Source organism: Asterias amurensis, chromosome 8 (genome assembly GCF_032118995.1).
Source record: "Asterias amurensis chromosome 8, ASM3211899v1".
Classification (NCBI taxonomy): Eukaryota; Metazoa; Echinodermata; class Asteroidea; order Forcipulatida; family Asteriidae; genus Asterias; species Asterias amurensis.
In genome coordinates, this window is record NC_092655.1 from 7,623,882 (window position 1) to 7,641,413 (window position 17,532).

At 37.0% G+C, this 17,532-nt stretch overlaps 1 protein-coding gene across 2 annotated transcripts in view; it reads left to right on the top strand.

Moving 5' to 3' along the window:
- Nucleotides 1-3,737: 3,737 nt before the first annotated feature.
- LOC139940811 (probable polyketide synthase 1) overlaps nucleotides 3,738-17,532 on the top strand; it is an 88,207-nt gene continuing 74,412 nt past the window's right edge. The window contains exons 1-3 of one of the 2 annotated variants that reach the window (XM_071937195.1): nucleotides 3,806-3,992; nucleotides 8,949-9,045; nucleotides 17,128-17,245. In XM_071937195.1, coding sequence (XP_071793296.1) covers nucleotides 17,206-17,245 — 40 coding nt within the window. In that variant the 5' untranslated portion in view covers nucleotides 3,806-3,992; nucleotides 8,949-9,045; nucleotides 17,128-17,205. Of the gene's footprint in view, nucleotides 3,993-8,948; nucleotides 9,046-17,127; nucleotides 17,246-17,532 lie in introns of both variants that reach the window. The other variant, XM_071937196.1, reaches the window with a different exon arrangement.

The following is a 17,532-nucleotide window of genomic DNA, read 5'->3' on the forward strand; positions in this document are numbered from 1 at the left end:
GGCGCAACTGAATGGGCTATCTGGAAAGTAGCTAAAGGATGGACGTATAGGATAGTGAGTTATGAAACGATGATTTTGCTGCTGCAACTGAACTTCCCGTGCTTCCCAGGAGGGTTTTAAAATATATACAGGATTACCACGAACCTGTTTCTGGCCTTTATTTTTCATTGGTAGGGGAAAAACTTGAAGATATAAGTTAGAGATAAACAACCCTATACAGAACATCCCTTCGCTTCTCTAAACGGGAATTTGACAGGGAATACACTCAATTACACAGACTACATTGATGGACGCTTCAGACTCTGTCTCACGAAGTATGTGAGCCAAATAGTGATGCCATGAATGGCGGGGAAACCATCCAGGTGAGTTTGTCAGTGGCCAAGCATCTTACAATCTTTTTTATTTGGATAGTCAATAGTATACAAGCAAAACTATAAAGGCAAGGTGACGTCAACGTTCTTGAGGTGGTTTGCTAAAGGGACTTCCCCTAAAAACAGCTGCGGCACTGAAGTTAACATCTTGAAGTGTTTTTTTAAGGGACTTTCCCCTAATAGCAGCTGCAGCAAAATTCAACATCTTAAGATGTTTTTTTAAGGGACTTTCCCCTAATAGCAGCTGCGGCAAAAGTCAACATCTTGAGATGGTTCCCTAAAGGGACTTTGAAGGCTTCAGGCCTGAGACTTTTCTCAGGGAAAGCCTACATTTATACGCAACGAGGGTGGTTTTTACTTTCATTACTTTCTTGCAAAGTCGATGAAAACTTCAATCCAACCTTTCAGAGACTTGCTATTTTGTAAGCATGGAATACACAGATTGGGAAAGCTGGTCTTTGACAATTACTTAAGTTTGCAAATATAAAACAAATTCTATTTGGTAAAAATAATGCGATAAACACCACCAGTGAGCACCTACGGCAGTGCCTATAAAAGCTAGGACCCGTAACATAATACTCTCTGAGTCTCTGAACTGATTTATGATCATCCAGCCATTAACCCCTTTTGATTGAGTGAAAACTAGTTTGTGGACCCGCAACCGGATCTATTTGAATAACAAAACGACATTGTGTCCACTTTAAGCTATGAAAGAAAAAACGGAAATTTGACAAGTATTGTGTATCCAGAAGGTTCTATGAAAGACGAAAACGGATCTAAGTTTAAACGACCTTTTTTCAGAGAAAATATGCGCAAAGTGGTGTTGCTGTTATTTAATAAATGTTCGTACTAAATTCTCCCTCTTTTTTGTTTTATACTTTTATTTACTTTTTCACTTAGCAATTTCATTGGTCTTAGTCTCTTAAATTATATGTATAGGAGTAGTTAAAGTCACCTGGAAATATAATTTTTTTCTTTCAAACATAAGAGTATATGCTTACGAACAATAAAACAACTTTTTTAGTAGTTGTTTGTCACGATTTATATGTTTAAAAAATATATAAAGTTGTTTGGGGGGCTGACTCAGCCTACCCCTTTTGTGACGTCAATCGAGGCAGACTTTGCCTGCAGTGCGTATAGTAAACACACGTGCAAAGTACATGTACGTCCAAGTCGTGAGTTGGTACATTTCAAAAAGTGTTTTTCTGCATTCAGCAGCAATACACCTGGTCGGCATTGCCGGAAAAAAACCATTATTATTTTTTTTTTGAAACGTACAAACTCACGACTTGGTCCGTACATGTACTTTGCAATTGTGTTTACTCTACACATTACAGGCAAAGTCTGCCTCGAATGACGTCACGAACAGCCCCCTCTCGGGTCGGGGTCTACTCGTAAATTTGTAAATAACATAAGAACTGATTTTTTAAAACCTTAGTTAACTGTTTATTCACATTCCACTCATCAAAACACATACATTAGTGACAAAAGCTTTATTTTGAAAAAATACCACTTCCAGGTGACTTTAAACTTAATATAGACTCTCTGAAACACTTTGACCTTTACCCTAGAGGACAATGAGAGGTCAAACTGTGACAGAAATAGGGTAGAAATATGGAACACTTTGACCTTCCTTCGGAGGGGTAAACTGTACCCGAAATAAGGTACCCGAAATAACTTTTTAAATAATGCATATGGGGGGGGGGGGGGGTGCGTGTGTGTATTGGTATCTCAGTTGAAAGGGGGGGGGGGTCCTCGAACAAAAGGGTGGGTGGGAACCGTCAGTTTCAGATTTCAGAGTTGCAAACACAATTTTGTGTTTACAAAATCAAAGAATCCAGATCCAAAATGTGACAGCAGCTGTCTATAGGCACGGGGTAAACCCTTCATCAATGTTTATAACAAAATAATGGGGGAACACCATTATTGAATCGTCATCAACAAAGGGAGATCCATGACGCAATGACAACATTGTGTGTTAAATTAAGTCTTTCGGATACTAAATTAATAGTATGCCCAATCTGAGCGAAAATCTGAATAAAAATAGCTCAAGGAACTTGGATATAAAAGTGGATGTACAAACCCATGCCAATCGGATGTCGGTGAGTTTAATTCTTCGGTAATCGGTAATTTTCATTTATTTGTCCTTTATTACTTTTATTTTAATTTCGCTGACCGTTCACTGTTTGATTGTTAACTTCCCTGTATTCCAATTGTACTATATGTTTCGGTATACTATGATTCATCTGTATACTGTATACATGGTAAATAATATTCTTCCTATATAATCCCGACCTATAAAATTGCATTTAACGAAGGGGTGGTCCACTGAAGGGATTGATAAAGTGATGTGCAACATTATACAGCGCGCATGAACACACAATATCCCTCCTCAAATTTGGCAAATTAGAAATTACATGACACTTGATACAGCCTTTTGATTGGTTGAGAGGCCTTTAATCCACTGGCAACTTTACCTGTACAGACGGGCAGTAGAAATAAAATATTGCATATTTAAAAATCTTAAGACTTGCTCAATCTAAACAAGTTTAGCACCATTGGATAGACATGATCAAGGGCTTTCCTCTCGTATCAAACTTAGTGTTGTGGGGATTTTTAAAGCGAGGCTAGAGGTCAAGGAGTGGACCCGACACACACCCTAAAATTCGGGGCATTTAATGCATGATTAACACGGCGCGTGGTGATAAATGGAGAAAAAATATATATTAATAAACCACAGGTGGAAAATGTTTGACCGGATAAAAAAAAAAAAATATTACCATAAATATTATCATATATCTTGTAGGCTACTATACTGAATTAGGTGAGTTTTAACATTAGGCTATAGAGTCGATAACAAACAACAAACAAACAAACCAGCCAACAAACAAACAAACAAACAAACAAACAAACAAACAAACAAACAAACAAACAAACAAACAAACAAACAAACAAACAAACAAACAAACAAACAAACAAACAAACAAACAAACAAACAAACAAACAAACAAACAAACAAACAAACAAACAAACAAACAAACAAACAAACAAACAAACAAACAAACAAACAAACAAACAAACAAACAAACAAACAAACAAACAAACAAACAAACAAACAAACAAACAAACGAGCAAACAAGCATCCCCACACACAACCCAATAAACAATCAAGGACCCAAAAAACAAAACTGAACGAACAAACGCCCTCTTAAAAAAGGGAAAACAAGTGCTTGACAATAAACCAAGCTATCCGGGATCCTTGGAAAGGTATAGCTACACAACAATAGATATGCTGCCCACGCAATTACCGTGGGTGTGTTTGTGGTTGCTTGCTGGTCAGGTCCGGTTATGCCCGTATAAGTCCATTTGATTATAATTTGCATAACCGGACCTGGCGTAGCTATACTTCAACTCCTGTATCCGTCCGCGGATGGTATGAGGTTATTTAAAGAAGTGCTCCGCCGCACAACATCATTCTTATCTGACGTTTTTACTTCTGCAAAAGTTTTTCCTCCAACATTCAGGAAGAGGAACCGTACAGATAGACGCTTTTCAGTAACGTTTGAAAACTTCACAACTGTCACTGGCTCACTGGGAACAGTCTCGGCTACAATTACAAAGGTAAGTTTGGATTTAAATATCAAGATCACTGGTTAAAGGCAGTGGACACTACTGGTAATTACTCAAGATAATTATTAGCATAAAACCTTACTTGGTAACGAGTAATGGAGAGGGGTTGGTTTATTGTAGAAACATTGGGAGAAACGTTTCCTTCTGAAGTCGAGTAGTTTTCGAGAAAGAAGTAATTTTCCACGAGTTTGATTTCGAGACCTCAGATTTAGAATTAAATTGAGATCTCGAAATCAAGCATTTTGAAAGCACACAACTTCGTTTGACAAGGGTGTTTTTTCTTTCGTTATTATCTCGCAACTTCGACGACCAATTGAGCTCAAATTTTTACAGGTTTGTTATTTTATGCATTTGTTAAGATACAGCAAGTGACATGACTGGTCTTTGACAATTACCAATAGTGTTTAAAAATCTTAAGACTGTGGATAAATAAGGATTTATCTTTTCTATCCAAATTGTATTTCATCTTGGTGGCAGCTGTTTCTGTTCTCACGCGTGAAATTAAATCACTCAATCAATTCAGTTCCGTATCCAAAGACGCATTGAACCTATCCTAAGTTAGGACGAGTTAGGACGAGTTAATACTCGTCCTAACTCGAGATAGGATTACTCCTATAGCGTTTCGTGACATCGGCTACAGGGCGTTGATGCTTGATGTTCATCCAAAGCTGCAAGAGAGAGTTTGGCTTAACGATATCTGGTATCCAATTCGAGCAACAACGATGTTAATAGATGGAAATTTGCATGGAGAATAAAGAATGATTGATTTTGGTTTTACCCATTACACCGATGTGTCTTTATTGACCTACTGTTGAAAAAAAGGGTTCTGGAACTTCATTGACTTTGCAACACGTTGTGTAAGTCGTCCTTGACAGTTTGAACCGTCAAAAAAGGCTCTGGGAGAACCAACCGGCTCTTTTCAGGGCGAACAATGCTACTGAGAAGAATCTGTTACACATAGTCTAGACGAAAGAACGTTGTTTATCTAAACAACTGCGTTTATGTTACCCTTGCCAACAAACAAAAAGTGTTCGGGGTTGGCCGGGCGTCAAACACCCAGATCTTCTGAAAGAACACTATCTAGAGCATGATAAAAAACGCCTTTCCCTGGGGTTTGATTCACATTCATAAATACCTTTTCGGTCAAAAAACATCAACACTTTTTGGTCCAAAAGTATATAAAAAAATGCAATGAATTATTGTTCAATGATTTCTTTCAACGCAACACCCCTCCAGCTATGAAATGGTAAGGCCCTCTGGTAAACAACTCCTTCTAAGGAGATTGGTGTGCGCGTCGCGCGTATCGCGTGATGTGGCACAACTGTTCCAGCCGTTGCTCTCGGCCAATAGACTGTGCAAGTCTCGCGCGCACCGGAGCGAGAAAACACGACAACTGAAGAACTTTATTTTTTTAATGAATCAAATCTTTGCTTTAATTTATTCTTAATGCTGAATCTCAACAACAAAAATACCCTATAGAGCTTGTTTAAGTTAGTTTTAGCTTTTTAAACAAACACACAAATATCGGTTAAAGTCTATGTATAGACAAAAGTAAAACTCTGGGACAAGGATGTTTGTTTGATCTTAAAATTTTTGAAACCCCTTTTGTAAATGTACGCCCGAATGTGAAACTACTCACAGCTGGTTTATACGCGGACGCACGATGGTCGCAAGGGCGTTAGATAAACGCGTGACGCATTTTAAAGAGGAAGCCGACGCCTAAGCGACCAATGAAAAGGCTTTCCACCCCGCGCGGCCAAAACAAGCGTCTGCGTAAGTTTCGTGATCGGAGATGGGCACAAATTCTTAATTTTTCACAAGTAACCTGACCTGAGGTCAAGTTTAAATATCGGTTTTTCTTCGTTATTATGTTGACCTTATTTTTACTTTTATATATGTTGTTAATTAGTATTACATTTTTAACAACATATGTCATTTTTATGGTCATAAACTATATTAAACTAAAGTAATGGACGAAACAAAATCTCCCCAACGTAAAACTCCATAAGGTTGGGACCACAATGGTCCCGGAAGTTCAAATCTGCGCGAGACTTGCACAGTCTATAGGAGGAATGAAGAAACTGTCTTATAAGCACAGGTGCAAGCTCGCGTGTCACGCCCATGTTTAAACACTTTTTACTGGTGTTATATTATCCGTTTAAACACCCCCCACGTGATGCGCTCTCGACCAATCAGAATGGATAAACTGTCTTAAGTATTTATGAATACACAAAGAAAAAGGTAACACGGTACCCACAATAGGGTAGGAAATCAAGAAGCTTAACAAATTAAATCACTCAATCAGTTCAGTTCCGTATCCAAAGACATTAGGACGCAATGAACCCATCCTAAGTTAGGACGAGTTACTCGTCCTAACTCGAAATAGGATTACTCCTATAGCGTTTCGTGACATCGGCTACAGGGCGTTGATGCTTGATGTTCATTCAAAGTCGATATCTGTTATCCAATTCGAGCAACGACAATCTTTAAGGCAGTGGACACTATTGGTAATTGTCAAAGACCAGCCTTCACAGTTGGTGTATTTCAACATATGCATAAAATAACTAACCTGTGAAAATTTGAGCTCAATCGGTCATAGAAGTTGCGAGATAATAATGAAAGAAAAAACACCCTTAACACACGAAGTTGTGTGCGTTTAGATGGTCGATTTCGAGACCTCAAGTTCTAAATCTGAGGTCTCGAAATCAAATTCGTGGAAAATTACTTCTTTCTCGAAAACTATGGCACTTCAGAGGGAGCCGTTTCTCACAATGTTTTATACCGTCAACCTCTCCCCATTACTCGTCACAAAGAAAAGTTTTATGCTAATAATTATTTCGAGTAATTACCAATAGTGTCCACTGCCTTTAATAGATGGAAATTTGCATGGAGAATAAAAAATGATTGATTTTGGTTTTACCCATTACACCGATGTGTCTTTATTGGCCTACTGTTGAAAAAAAGGGTTCTGGAACTTCATTGACTTTGCAACATGTTGTTTACGTCGTCCATGACAGTTTGAACCGTTAATAAAGGCTCTGGGAGAACCAACCGGCTCTTTTCATGGGCGAACAATGCTACTGAGAAGAATCTGTTACACATAGTCTAGTCGAAAGAACGTTGTTCATCTAAACAACTACGTTTATGTTACCTTTGCCAACAAACAAAAAGTGTTCGGGGTTGGCCGGGCGTCAAGCACCCAGATCTTCTGAAAGAACACTAGCTAGAGCATAATTAAAAAAAACGCCTTTCCCTGGGGTTAAATCCTTTAACCCTACCCCTGAGCATGGGTAATTATTTCCCGGGAATAGGCTATTTCCCGGGAATTTTTGTGTAGTGTGTACAGATCGACCAAAGGTTTCCGGGAGTTTCCAGGGAAGTATCTTTAGTGTGAAAAGGGCTTTTGTTGTAGGCCTACCCCTCACTTTTGTAAAACCAATGCAACACACTTTGATTCACATTCATAAATACCTTTTCGGTCAAAAAACATCAACACGTTTTGGTCCAAAAAGTAAAAAAAAAAAATGCAAAAATTATTGTTCAATGATTTCTTTCAACGCATCAACCCTCCAGCTATGAAATGGTTAAGGCCCTCCTTAACAATTTCATAGCTGGAGGGGTGTTGCGTTGAAAGAAATCATTGAACAATAATGTTTGCATGTCTGCATGTTTGAATTACCAGAGGGTAAACAACTCTTTATAAGGAGATTGGTGTGCGCGTCGCGCGTGGCGCGTGATGTATCGCGCTTCCATACTTCTTGATAATGAAAATGACAAGTAGGCGGCTGTGCTCCGAACAAGCTAACTCAACAAGCCTCCCTATGGGATTTTTGTTCACAGAAAAAATCACAGAGGAAAAATATATATTCATTGAAAAAAAAGCCCGGACTTGTATAAAAACTGTCAGCTATGCTCTTGAATCATTCTGGAACTAAAAATGCTAGAGAGACTCGGTTTGTACCTGAGTCATCCTGGCATGTCCCTGTATCCGAATTTTAAAGTTTTAGGACGGCTTCCATACTTCTTGATAACGAAAATGACAAGTAGGCGGCTGTGCTCAGAAGCTAACTCAACAAGCCTCCCTATGGGATTTTTGTGCACAGAGAAAATCACAAGTTACAACTGGTCAATTCGACCCCAAATACTTGCTCAATCTAAACAAGTTTAGCACCATTGGATAGACATGATCAAGGGCTTTCCTCTCGTATCAAAATTAGTGTTGTGGGGATTTTCAAAGCGAGGCTAGAGGTCAAGGAGTGGACCCGACACACCCTAAAATTCGGGGCATTTAATGCATGATTTACACGGCGCGTGGTGATAAATGGAGAAAAAATATATATTAATAAACCACAGGTGGAAAATGTTTGACCGGATAAAACAAAACAAAAAATATTTTATTTTAAACTAAATATTACCATATATCTTGTAGGCTACTATACTGAATTAGGTGAGTTTTATCATTAGGCTATAGAGTCGATAACAAACAACAAACAAACAAACCAGCCAACAAACCAGCCAACAAAAAAACAAAAAAACAAACAAACAAACAAACAAACGAGCAAACAAACACCCTCCACACAACCCAATAAACAATCAAGGACCTAAAAAACAAAACTGAACGTACAAATGCCCTCTTAAAGAAAGGGAAAACAAGTGCTTGACAATAAACCAAGCTATCCGGGATCCATGGAAAGGTATAGCTACACAACAATAGATATGCTGCCCGCGCAGAAAACCTTGGGTGTGTTTGGTTGTGGTTGCTTGCTTTATTCTGGTCAGTTCCGGTTATGCAAACTACAACCAAATTTACAAATGCACGTATAAGTCCATTCGATTATAATTTGCATAACCGGACCTGGCGTAGCTATACTTCAACTCCTGTATCCGTCCGCGGATGGTATGAGGTTATATAAAGAAGTGCTCCGCCGTTTTTCCTCCAACATTCAGGAAGAGGAACCGTACAGATAGACGCTTTTCAGTAACGTTTGAAAACTTCACAACTATCACTGGCTCACTGGCAACAGTCTCGGCTACAATTACAAAGGTAAGTTTGGATTTAAATATCAAGATCACTGGTTAAAGGCAGTGGACACTACTGGTAATTACTCAAGATAATTATTAGCATAAAACCTTACTTGGTAACGAGTAATGGAGAGGGGTTGGTATATTGTAGAAACTTTGGGAGAAACGTTTCCTTCTGAAGTGGAGTAGTTTTCGAGAAAGAAGTAATTTTCCACGAGTTTGATTTCGAGACCTCAGATTTAGAATTAATTTGAGGTCTCGAAATCAAGCATTTTGAAAGCACACAACTTCATTTGACAAGGGTGTTTTTTCTTTTGTTATTATCTCGCAACTTCGACGACCAATTGAACTCAAATTTTTACAGGTTTGTTATTTTATGCATATGTTAAGATACAGCAAGTGACATGACTGGTCTTTGACAATTACCAATAGTGTCCAGCGTCTGTAAAGATTGTCATGGTATTAAATCACTACTTCTAAACAAAGATTTTACGCTATACAGTTCATTTGCTTGTTAAGTGATATTAGCCTATAATTGAAACAAGCTTGCAACCTTTTAGAAACTTCCTGCTAGGTTCAAAACTTGGTACCAATAACATTTCTTTTACAATATACCACAGCTGTGGCCACAGGTCATTAGACAGATATATGTAGTTTCCAGCTATTTCCCTGTTCATAAAAAGTTATTCATAATGTTCCCTATATGATGCCCTCATAAATGAGGGTCTCCCACATCCTGTAACTGTTTGTTAATATCTTCTGTTTTATCAAAAAAAAATTCCCTTTTTTGCTATCATTGTTTTTGTCATATGTTCAGTTTTTAACTGCTAGGGTTTCTATTTTTTAGCTGGTTTATTCCATAGTGGGGTTTCAATGTATAAGAGGGTTCCCCAACACCCTGTGCATTTTTAAGTGTCTTTTAGTGGTTTATCTAATATTTTTTTTTTACTTATTGTCGTCTTCTTATATAATGTTCCTTTGTACCCCGCGGTGGTGCAATTTTTGTGTGTTTTATCTATGCTATTTTTATCAATACTGTTATCTTGTTATGCCACATTATTCAGCTTCGTGCTGCCAGTTGGTTTTTTAATAAAAATGAATGAATGAATGAATGAAAAAATATTTAGAAAACATACCATGGACAATTTGTCCATTATTAGCTTTCTGTTAGAAAAAAAATCAATAGTAGGGATATAACATTTTTTAATTGGTTATTATGCCATTCTGAAATAATTATGGTGGACACAATATTACATCCATGACACTGTTGTTAGGTTTGGGTAAATTGGTCTGTAGAAACCCAAACCTCCGGTGCACTCGTGTCCGCCATATTTCAAAAAGGCTATGCTGGTTGTGTTGCTATTTTACATACAAGGTTTTCCCGGCCAATTTCAACAAAGTTCCATTCAATTTAACACCAGTCTTACTAAATTTTGTTTGAAAATGAATGCTCCGTTGAATCATCATCATTCATCAACAGTCAAAAGGTGCAATTTAACTTCACCAGTTTAGCTTTCATTGTCAAACAACATCACTTAATTTCACTGTGCCGCAAGATTAATTCAACATCGTGAAAGCATCAACAAGAGCTGGTAAACCATTCAACTTCAACAACTTACTTAAAAGTGCAAACTCAGCTTTAGAATGGTCAAAATGTATAGTCTTGAATGCCGAAAATATAATAAATGAAACGAATCTAATCAGAACAACGGAATTGTGTGTGCACGAAAATGAATGCACTGCTTAAACAAAAAAGTAAACCCAACATAATTCGACTGGATAAGGGGAAATATGAATGCGTGTTAATGAAATTGAATGGATTGTTACTCAAATTGTCTCGAAAAATATCAACGCGTTTGTAATAAAATGATAAAAACAAAATGCATCCTAAACGGAAACGAGAAACAGGCCTCCGGTAAAACATAGATGAGATTGCTGTACTGCTTTAACATAGGTTTGTCTCAATGAATGTCAACATAAATCCATTCATTTTAACAACCGACTCATTTAATTTAATTGACAAGTTATGCTATGTTGAATCAGCAGTTTACAGTCAAAGTAAATGTCAGTAATTTGGCAGTCGTAATAAGATCGTATCATAAGACCGCTTGACTTATTACTTTCGTGGAAGTCGGCAGCAACAGCTGGCCAACCGCTCAATTTCATCAAGTGTAAACAAATATGAATTTCATCAAGTGTAAACAAATATTTATATTTTCAATGCAACTAATTATATTTTCAATAGCAGTTATTTTTGTTTTAATGAACTTTACGAAACGACAGGCCCCGTTTCATACAGGCCGCATGAGGAGGCCCAGACTATTTTTTGTAACAATTTCGATTTTGCATTTATTTGTTTGGGCGAGTGCATGCATTTATTTAGTGCAGCTATCTATATTTTCCATGCAGCTGTTTCTATGGTAATGAAATCGACCGGTGTTTTTGCCGATGCTGAAATTTGTCTATATTAGATCCAATCCCTTCCTTACGTATATATATATATATGTTTTTATTTTATTTTTTATTCTTCTTCTTATTTTTGTTAAATTGTATTATTATAATACAATACAATATAATACACTTATTGGGCCTATATTGGGCTTTTCAAAAAGTATTCGCTTTGTGTTGACTTCTTTTTTTCTTGTTCATCGTCCCTTTGTATTCAAGTTCGTGTAACCTATACTCCATTGATTTAGTTGTAAATAACGTGTTTTTTTTAGACGGCACCTTTCGTCTCCGGCACTTAAAGTCCAATGTCCTTTGAAATTTAACACAAATTAAGACCTCAAACCAAATCAGCACAAAAACAAATGACGTCATGGGTAGTAAATTTACAAATTTGGTTTAAATATCTGAAAGGACTTTGAAAATCCACTTTGTAATTGAGCGAGTAATGCAACAATTAGTGGTTTTGCCAAGAAACCTACATTGCTTTTCCTGAAGGTTAAACATTATGTGTTTCTTAACTCTTGGGCAATCAGTATAAAATCAACCACGAGAAACTGCAGCTTGCTTTGGCGAGAATTGACCGGCAATTGGTAATAAGGCCATCATTTGCAGTGGTAGTGAAACAAAATGACATTTTCCTTCCCATAGTTTAGCATTTGTACTTTAATAATAATAAAAAAGGCTTTCAACAATGATATAGTCCGGCAAGGATTTAGTGTTTAAATCTAAATACGTTGGCATTAATTAAAAATTTATTTTTAGTTCATGTCTGTGGCAAAGTTGACGGTAACAGATCCAATACGAAATGACCTTATGCAGACAATGCATGTTATGAAGTTTCAGATTTCTGCCGTCATTAGACAGGGGGCTACGATGTAAAGATCCCTTTTCCACATCACAATATAAACAATCCTTGTAAATCAAATGTGAGATATTGTTACTTTAAATATTAGAGACTGAAAGCAGATCTGAATATTCTCTGTGCTTTTTTGCTGTCAGCCCCCCCCCCCTACGACAAACTCTAAATTGCACTCTGATCAACCATCCACGTTTCGACCTATATTGAAAGTTTGCACATCCAAAGACATCAAACTAAAGGTGTACATTCACAAGCGACGTCATAATGACGTCACTATGAATCGAGTAACACCATTATATTGTGCTATTCTTTTACCCTTTTAGTTGTGTAAATTTGAGCCAGTTACCAAGTTAAAAAAAAACTAAGCAGTGTCCATCCAGATATACACTTCGGGAAAAGGTAACCGAAAAATAGGTGTTTGGTTGGTGAAAACCAACACTAACAGCATCCTTGCTTGGCAGCACTGTTTGCTTTGAAAAGAGCCGGTTGGTTTCTTTGACGGTTTAAACTACCAGTGACGAAAACACCGTAGTCCAAAGTCAGAGAAACTCTATAGAAAGCCTTGTTATTTTACTTGTACATTTTAAGTGGTTACTTCCATCCATATGAATAAGTAGCAGATTTTTCCGGGAAGTATTTATTTGAATGCTAAAAGTATCTACTTTTACATGAAAAGTAGCATTCTTTTCTTGTTAACACTTACTTACTTCTATATGAATAAAACGGAGTATACTGCACAATGCAAGTAAGTACTTGTCATTTTCAAGGTAGCCTCAAAGCTACCTTGTACACAGAAGTTAATACACGTCTGAAGAAATAACAGTGTTTTATGAATGTTCATCGCATCAGAGACTGGCATCACCGAAACACTGATTAGACCCATCACAATGTTTCACGACATAAACAACACACACATTTGTTTATATTTATGCTGATGATACAAAACTTGTTTTACAGGTTTTGTCAAAAAAGGAAGCTATTGTAGAAATAACAAAACAATTTTTTTCTTTCAGAAAACAAGTAATTGTATTTCAGTAGAATGTTGAGCATAATTATTATTTAAACTTTTAAGTTTAAATTGAAGAGCTAAATACGATGTTCGTAGCTCTCATCTTGTCTATAAGAGCACTCACCTTCTTCTCCACTCTAACTTTTGGTATTGTGCTTCGGTCAATTCAAAGACACTATGACGTTTCAGCAGCTTTTATAAAAAAAAAACGTTTTGCTTCGATTCTGGGGATCCAGACGAGTCACCTTCATCAAACTGTCGTCAGAATACAAATCTCATGGTTGACTTTGTTTCTGTGATTCAAAAAATGTTGTTTGGGTTGTGTGTGTGCGTGCTAGGAGCTATATATATATATATATGTATATATAGCTCTATGGCGTACGTAGACGTGAATGGGATTTATATAATAAAGGGGAACATTTTGTTAATAACCATTCAGCCATGGCAGACAGCTTGAAATCAGAAGTATTTACTCCAAAGCATCAAGTGAATACTTTGCAGTAAAAGAATAAGTTTATTCATACGGACTTTAGAAGATGCTATTACCGAATGCTTCTACTTAGCAGTTTATGCTTTTACTTTTTACTATTAGTTGTCAGTATTTACAATTTTTTTATTCATACGACCCAAGGTGCTGCTCTACTCTGGCATACGAACATTCTTTCAACTTAGTTTAGAAAGACTCTTTGAACAGATGCGAAGTTTTGTATCGGGGATCAAAAAAAAGAAAATGTAATAATATAATTTCGTTTTTAATCCTACACATTATTTTATGTGTATTTTAGCACTAAACTCAGCACTTTCCTTATAGTTCGGTAAACAAAATCACAAGCAAATTGTTCGGAGAGAATTCGAACCCTCGACCATTTCACCAGGGTTTGCCCTTAACTTTTTTTTCAACTGGCCAGCAGGACCAGTTGGCTTGATTTTTCACTGGTCCGCCACGTTTTTGACTGGTCCGTCAATTTTTGTATATTTGTTTTTAAACTAAAAGTATACTGTTGTATACCAACTACTCGATTTCCGATCGTCGCTATTTCAAAACTCAACATGAATTGCAACGTCAACTTAACTGCACTGGAAGCCATACTTAATTTATGTGTACCAAGTTATTGTGTTCGTAAGGGGGCTCACTAATTTGAGAGTATTTTTTCTTTTAAAATATGTAAACAATAATATTATTAAAGTTAATTTAAAAACGGGTCAAATTATTTGTCAGAGCAAATGAAAAATTTTAATATGATCTTTATTTAGGTAGTTTTTTTAGTCCACGGTTTATTGTAAGCACTCGACATCCAAGTATTCCCAAGTAAAAAGAACTTTTTTTATGATTTTTTTTTTAGTGTTTTACTTAACAAAAAAAACCACTTTAAAACCGACTGTTAAAAATATCAAATTAACTTTTTAAGTATTGCCTTCAAATCTACGGTGGAGAGGGTTACGTGCAATCGCATGTATAAACATTGCCTATTTGTACTTTAAATAAGTATTCATAAACATAATACATCGTACCGATAACCGAAGTTCCCAAAATCTTCCCACTTTCGTCCAGAAAATTAAACCCCCCAAAAGGTAGACATGAAAATAGTTGCAACATCCATGAAGAAGCATATGAGTTTTACGGTATTTTTTTTTCAATTATACCGGCGTCTGTTTTGTGAACAAAACCTTCATTTAAAAGTAGCAAAAACAACTGCGCCTTTGTTTAACCATGGAGGTATTGCATTCTAGAACCCAAGTCTTTCTTGAAATCAACCCGCAAAAAAACCCAAACAACCGCGCATTATATTTGACCATAAAACCATGGAGCAAAACTAGATCACCCACCAATCGCCCGCAAAAAACAAGCCCCAAATAACAAAAAAAAATTAAGCAAAATCAGGACGGAAGAACCTTACTAAACACAATTAAATACTCCTTTTTGCTCATCCAGAGTATTGTAACTTGGTAATTTTTGTTGAATGAGGCCTCACCGTCTCGCTGGTTTTTCATAAACACGCTAGACTCTAATTCCCACACCGAAATCTGCTCCGTTGTCGACGACCATGCTGCTGACAGAATGTGTTTTGCTTTGTGGTCTTTTGTCGAGGCGATTGAAGCTAGTTTTGTAAGCTATCGCGTATTTTAACCAATAGAGGGCGTCTATTCCCACGCTATCGAATATTCTGAAACGCCCTCTAGCGTTCAATGTTTCTTACACTTTTTGCCACACGTGAACTAATACGAAGACTACGAGCCTTTGCGTTGCATGATGGGATTTTGCGCTGTGTGCACATGTGTATGCGTGATTGTCGGAAGTTTGCCAGCGTTCAGCGGCACTTCGAGTGAATTTTTTTACGATTTATCCAAACCTTAAGTGAATGTTTTTACGTTTTATTCGAGCCTAAAAATATTTTTAAAATAGTCATAGTTCATAAGTACCGCTGCCGATATTTTTGACTGGTCAGCCGGACCAGTTGGCAAAGGGTTTCAGCTGGTCCGACGCGATTTCTACTGGCATTTGGCCAGCGGACCAGCGTTAATGTCGAACCCTGTTCACTGTAAGAGCAGATAACTCGGTGGGTAGAGGCAATTTGGATCTTTAGCTCGGATAATGCAACAATTCAGAAGGATGTTAATTTTTACATCGGCGAAATAAAAAATAATTATACGATTTGGTTTTAACCTTTAAACCGATGTATATATTATGCACTGTGCCCTCAGTACTTTCCGAGTTCAGTGAACTAATTAACAGGAAAATAACTCGGGTTGGATTCGAACCCACTTAAGAAGTTCGAATCAGTAGCTACGGGTACTTCTAAGGTTTAATCGATAGTAATTTAAGAAAGGAACTTGCTTTTTATCCCCACACCAATGTTTATTAAGCACTGCATACGTAGTACTTCCCCCCTCCTCCCCTCCCCCTATAATAGGATGGGTTTTTTTTTTAAGTTGGCCTACCTACAAAAAACGGAGATCGTTGTACTTAAACCACTTGCTTACAAAATGCAGGATGGTGCTGTTTTCTGTATCACAGATTTGAAGGTCGTTGCTTTGAGTGATTGTATACATAAATCCGATGTTTTGTTTATGCATGGGGCACTTCGGATAGGCTTACCCTACAAGCCTCGATAAATTGCCTTATTTTTCTCAGAAACGTGTACTTTTTGCAAGATAAAGCCAAACCAGGTTAATCATTCATTGTTATTTAATTTTAAATGGGCATAGCTCAAAACATAATTTTCTCACCTATAAAATTTCGAAAAGGAAAAAAAGAAAATTAACTGTAAACAACTCCACAAATTGGTTTAATGTCAAAAGCAGATACTTCAATTGTTTGTGAATATTTAGTATTATTTTTATCAATTTTGTTGTTGACCCAATACCTGAGAAGTACACATTTCTTGCCTCGTTGGGTTTACGTCAATATTAACAAATTTGGATACACAGTTATACATTATGACGGAAAAATTGATGCTAATCACGATTTGGGTCACAAGTCCTGTAATTTGTAATGAATATTGACGTCGGCATGTTTCAGTTCCAAATGCTATCCGTGTCTACTAAAAAGTGAAGTAGGATGCGAACCCTTTGATTTCGGGAACCACAGGGTTTTAACATTTTGTATGTTCTTACCTGATCAAAAAAAACATGAGGGAAGACTGGTACGATACAACTCGCTCAAAGTGGACAACTCGCTACAGTTATTCTATAAACTATGTAGTCACTATGTGAGACATAAACGAAGTTCAATAAATTTAGAAAAGCATGCTTTTAACCAACAATTTTTGTTTCTCTCCCCAATTCAGGATACATTGTATCCCCATTCAAATCTTCTTGCTGTGTGACAGAGGTTCCAGATTCACATCCATATTATAAGAGCAAACATGGAGTACAAGTACCGCCCTATCGCAATTGTTGGAATAGGTAAGTGCTAGTGTCCTTCGTGGATTACTGAACAAAAAACCCACAAAATTCGATAAATGTTGATGACAACGTTAGAGGGCGCTGTGGAAGTTTCACCAATGGGTGTACCAATACATTCCCGGCATAGAGGGCTCAATGCCAGAAATTCAACAATACACGAAACATACTTTGAAGTCTAACAGTTTTTGTTTTGTAGTAAAGGGGAAATTATTCATTGACTCTTTTGTACTTTTATCCTCTGTTCAAGTTGAAATGGGGATTCCCAAGGCCCGTCCAGTTTCTCCCTA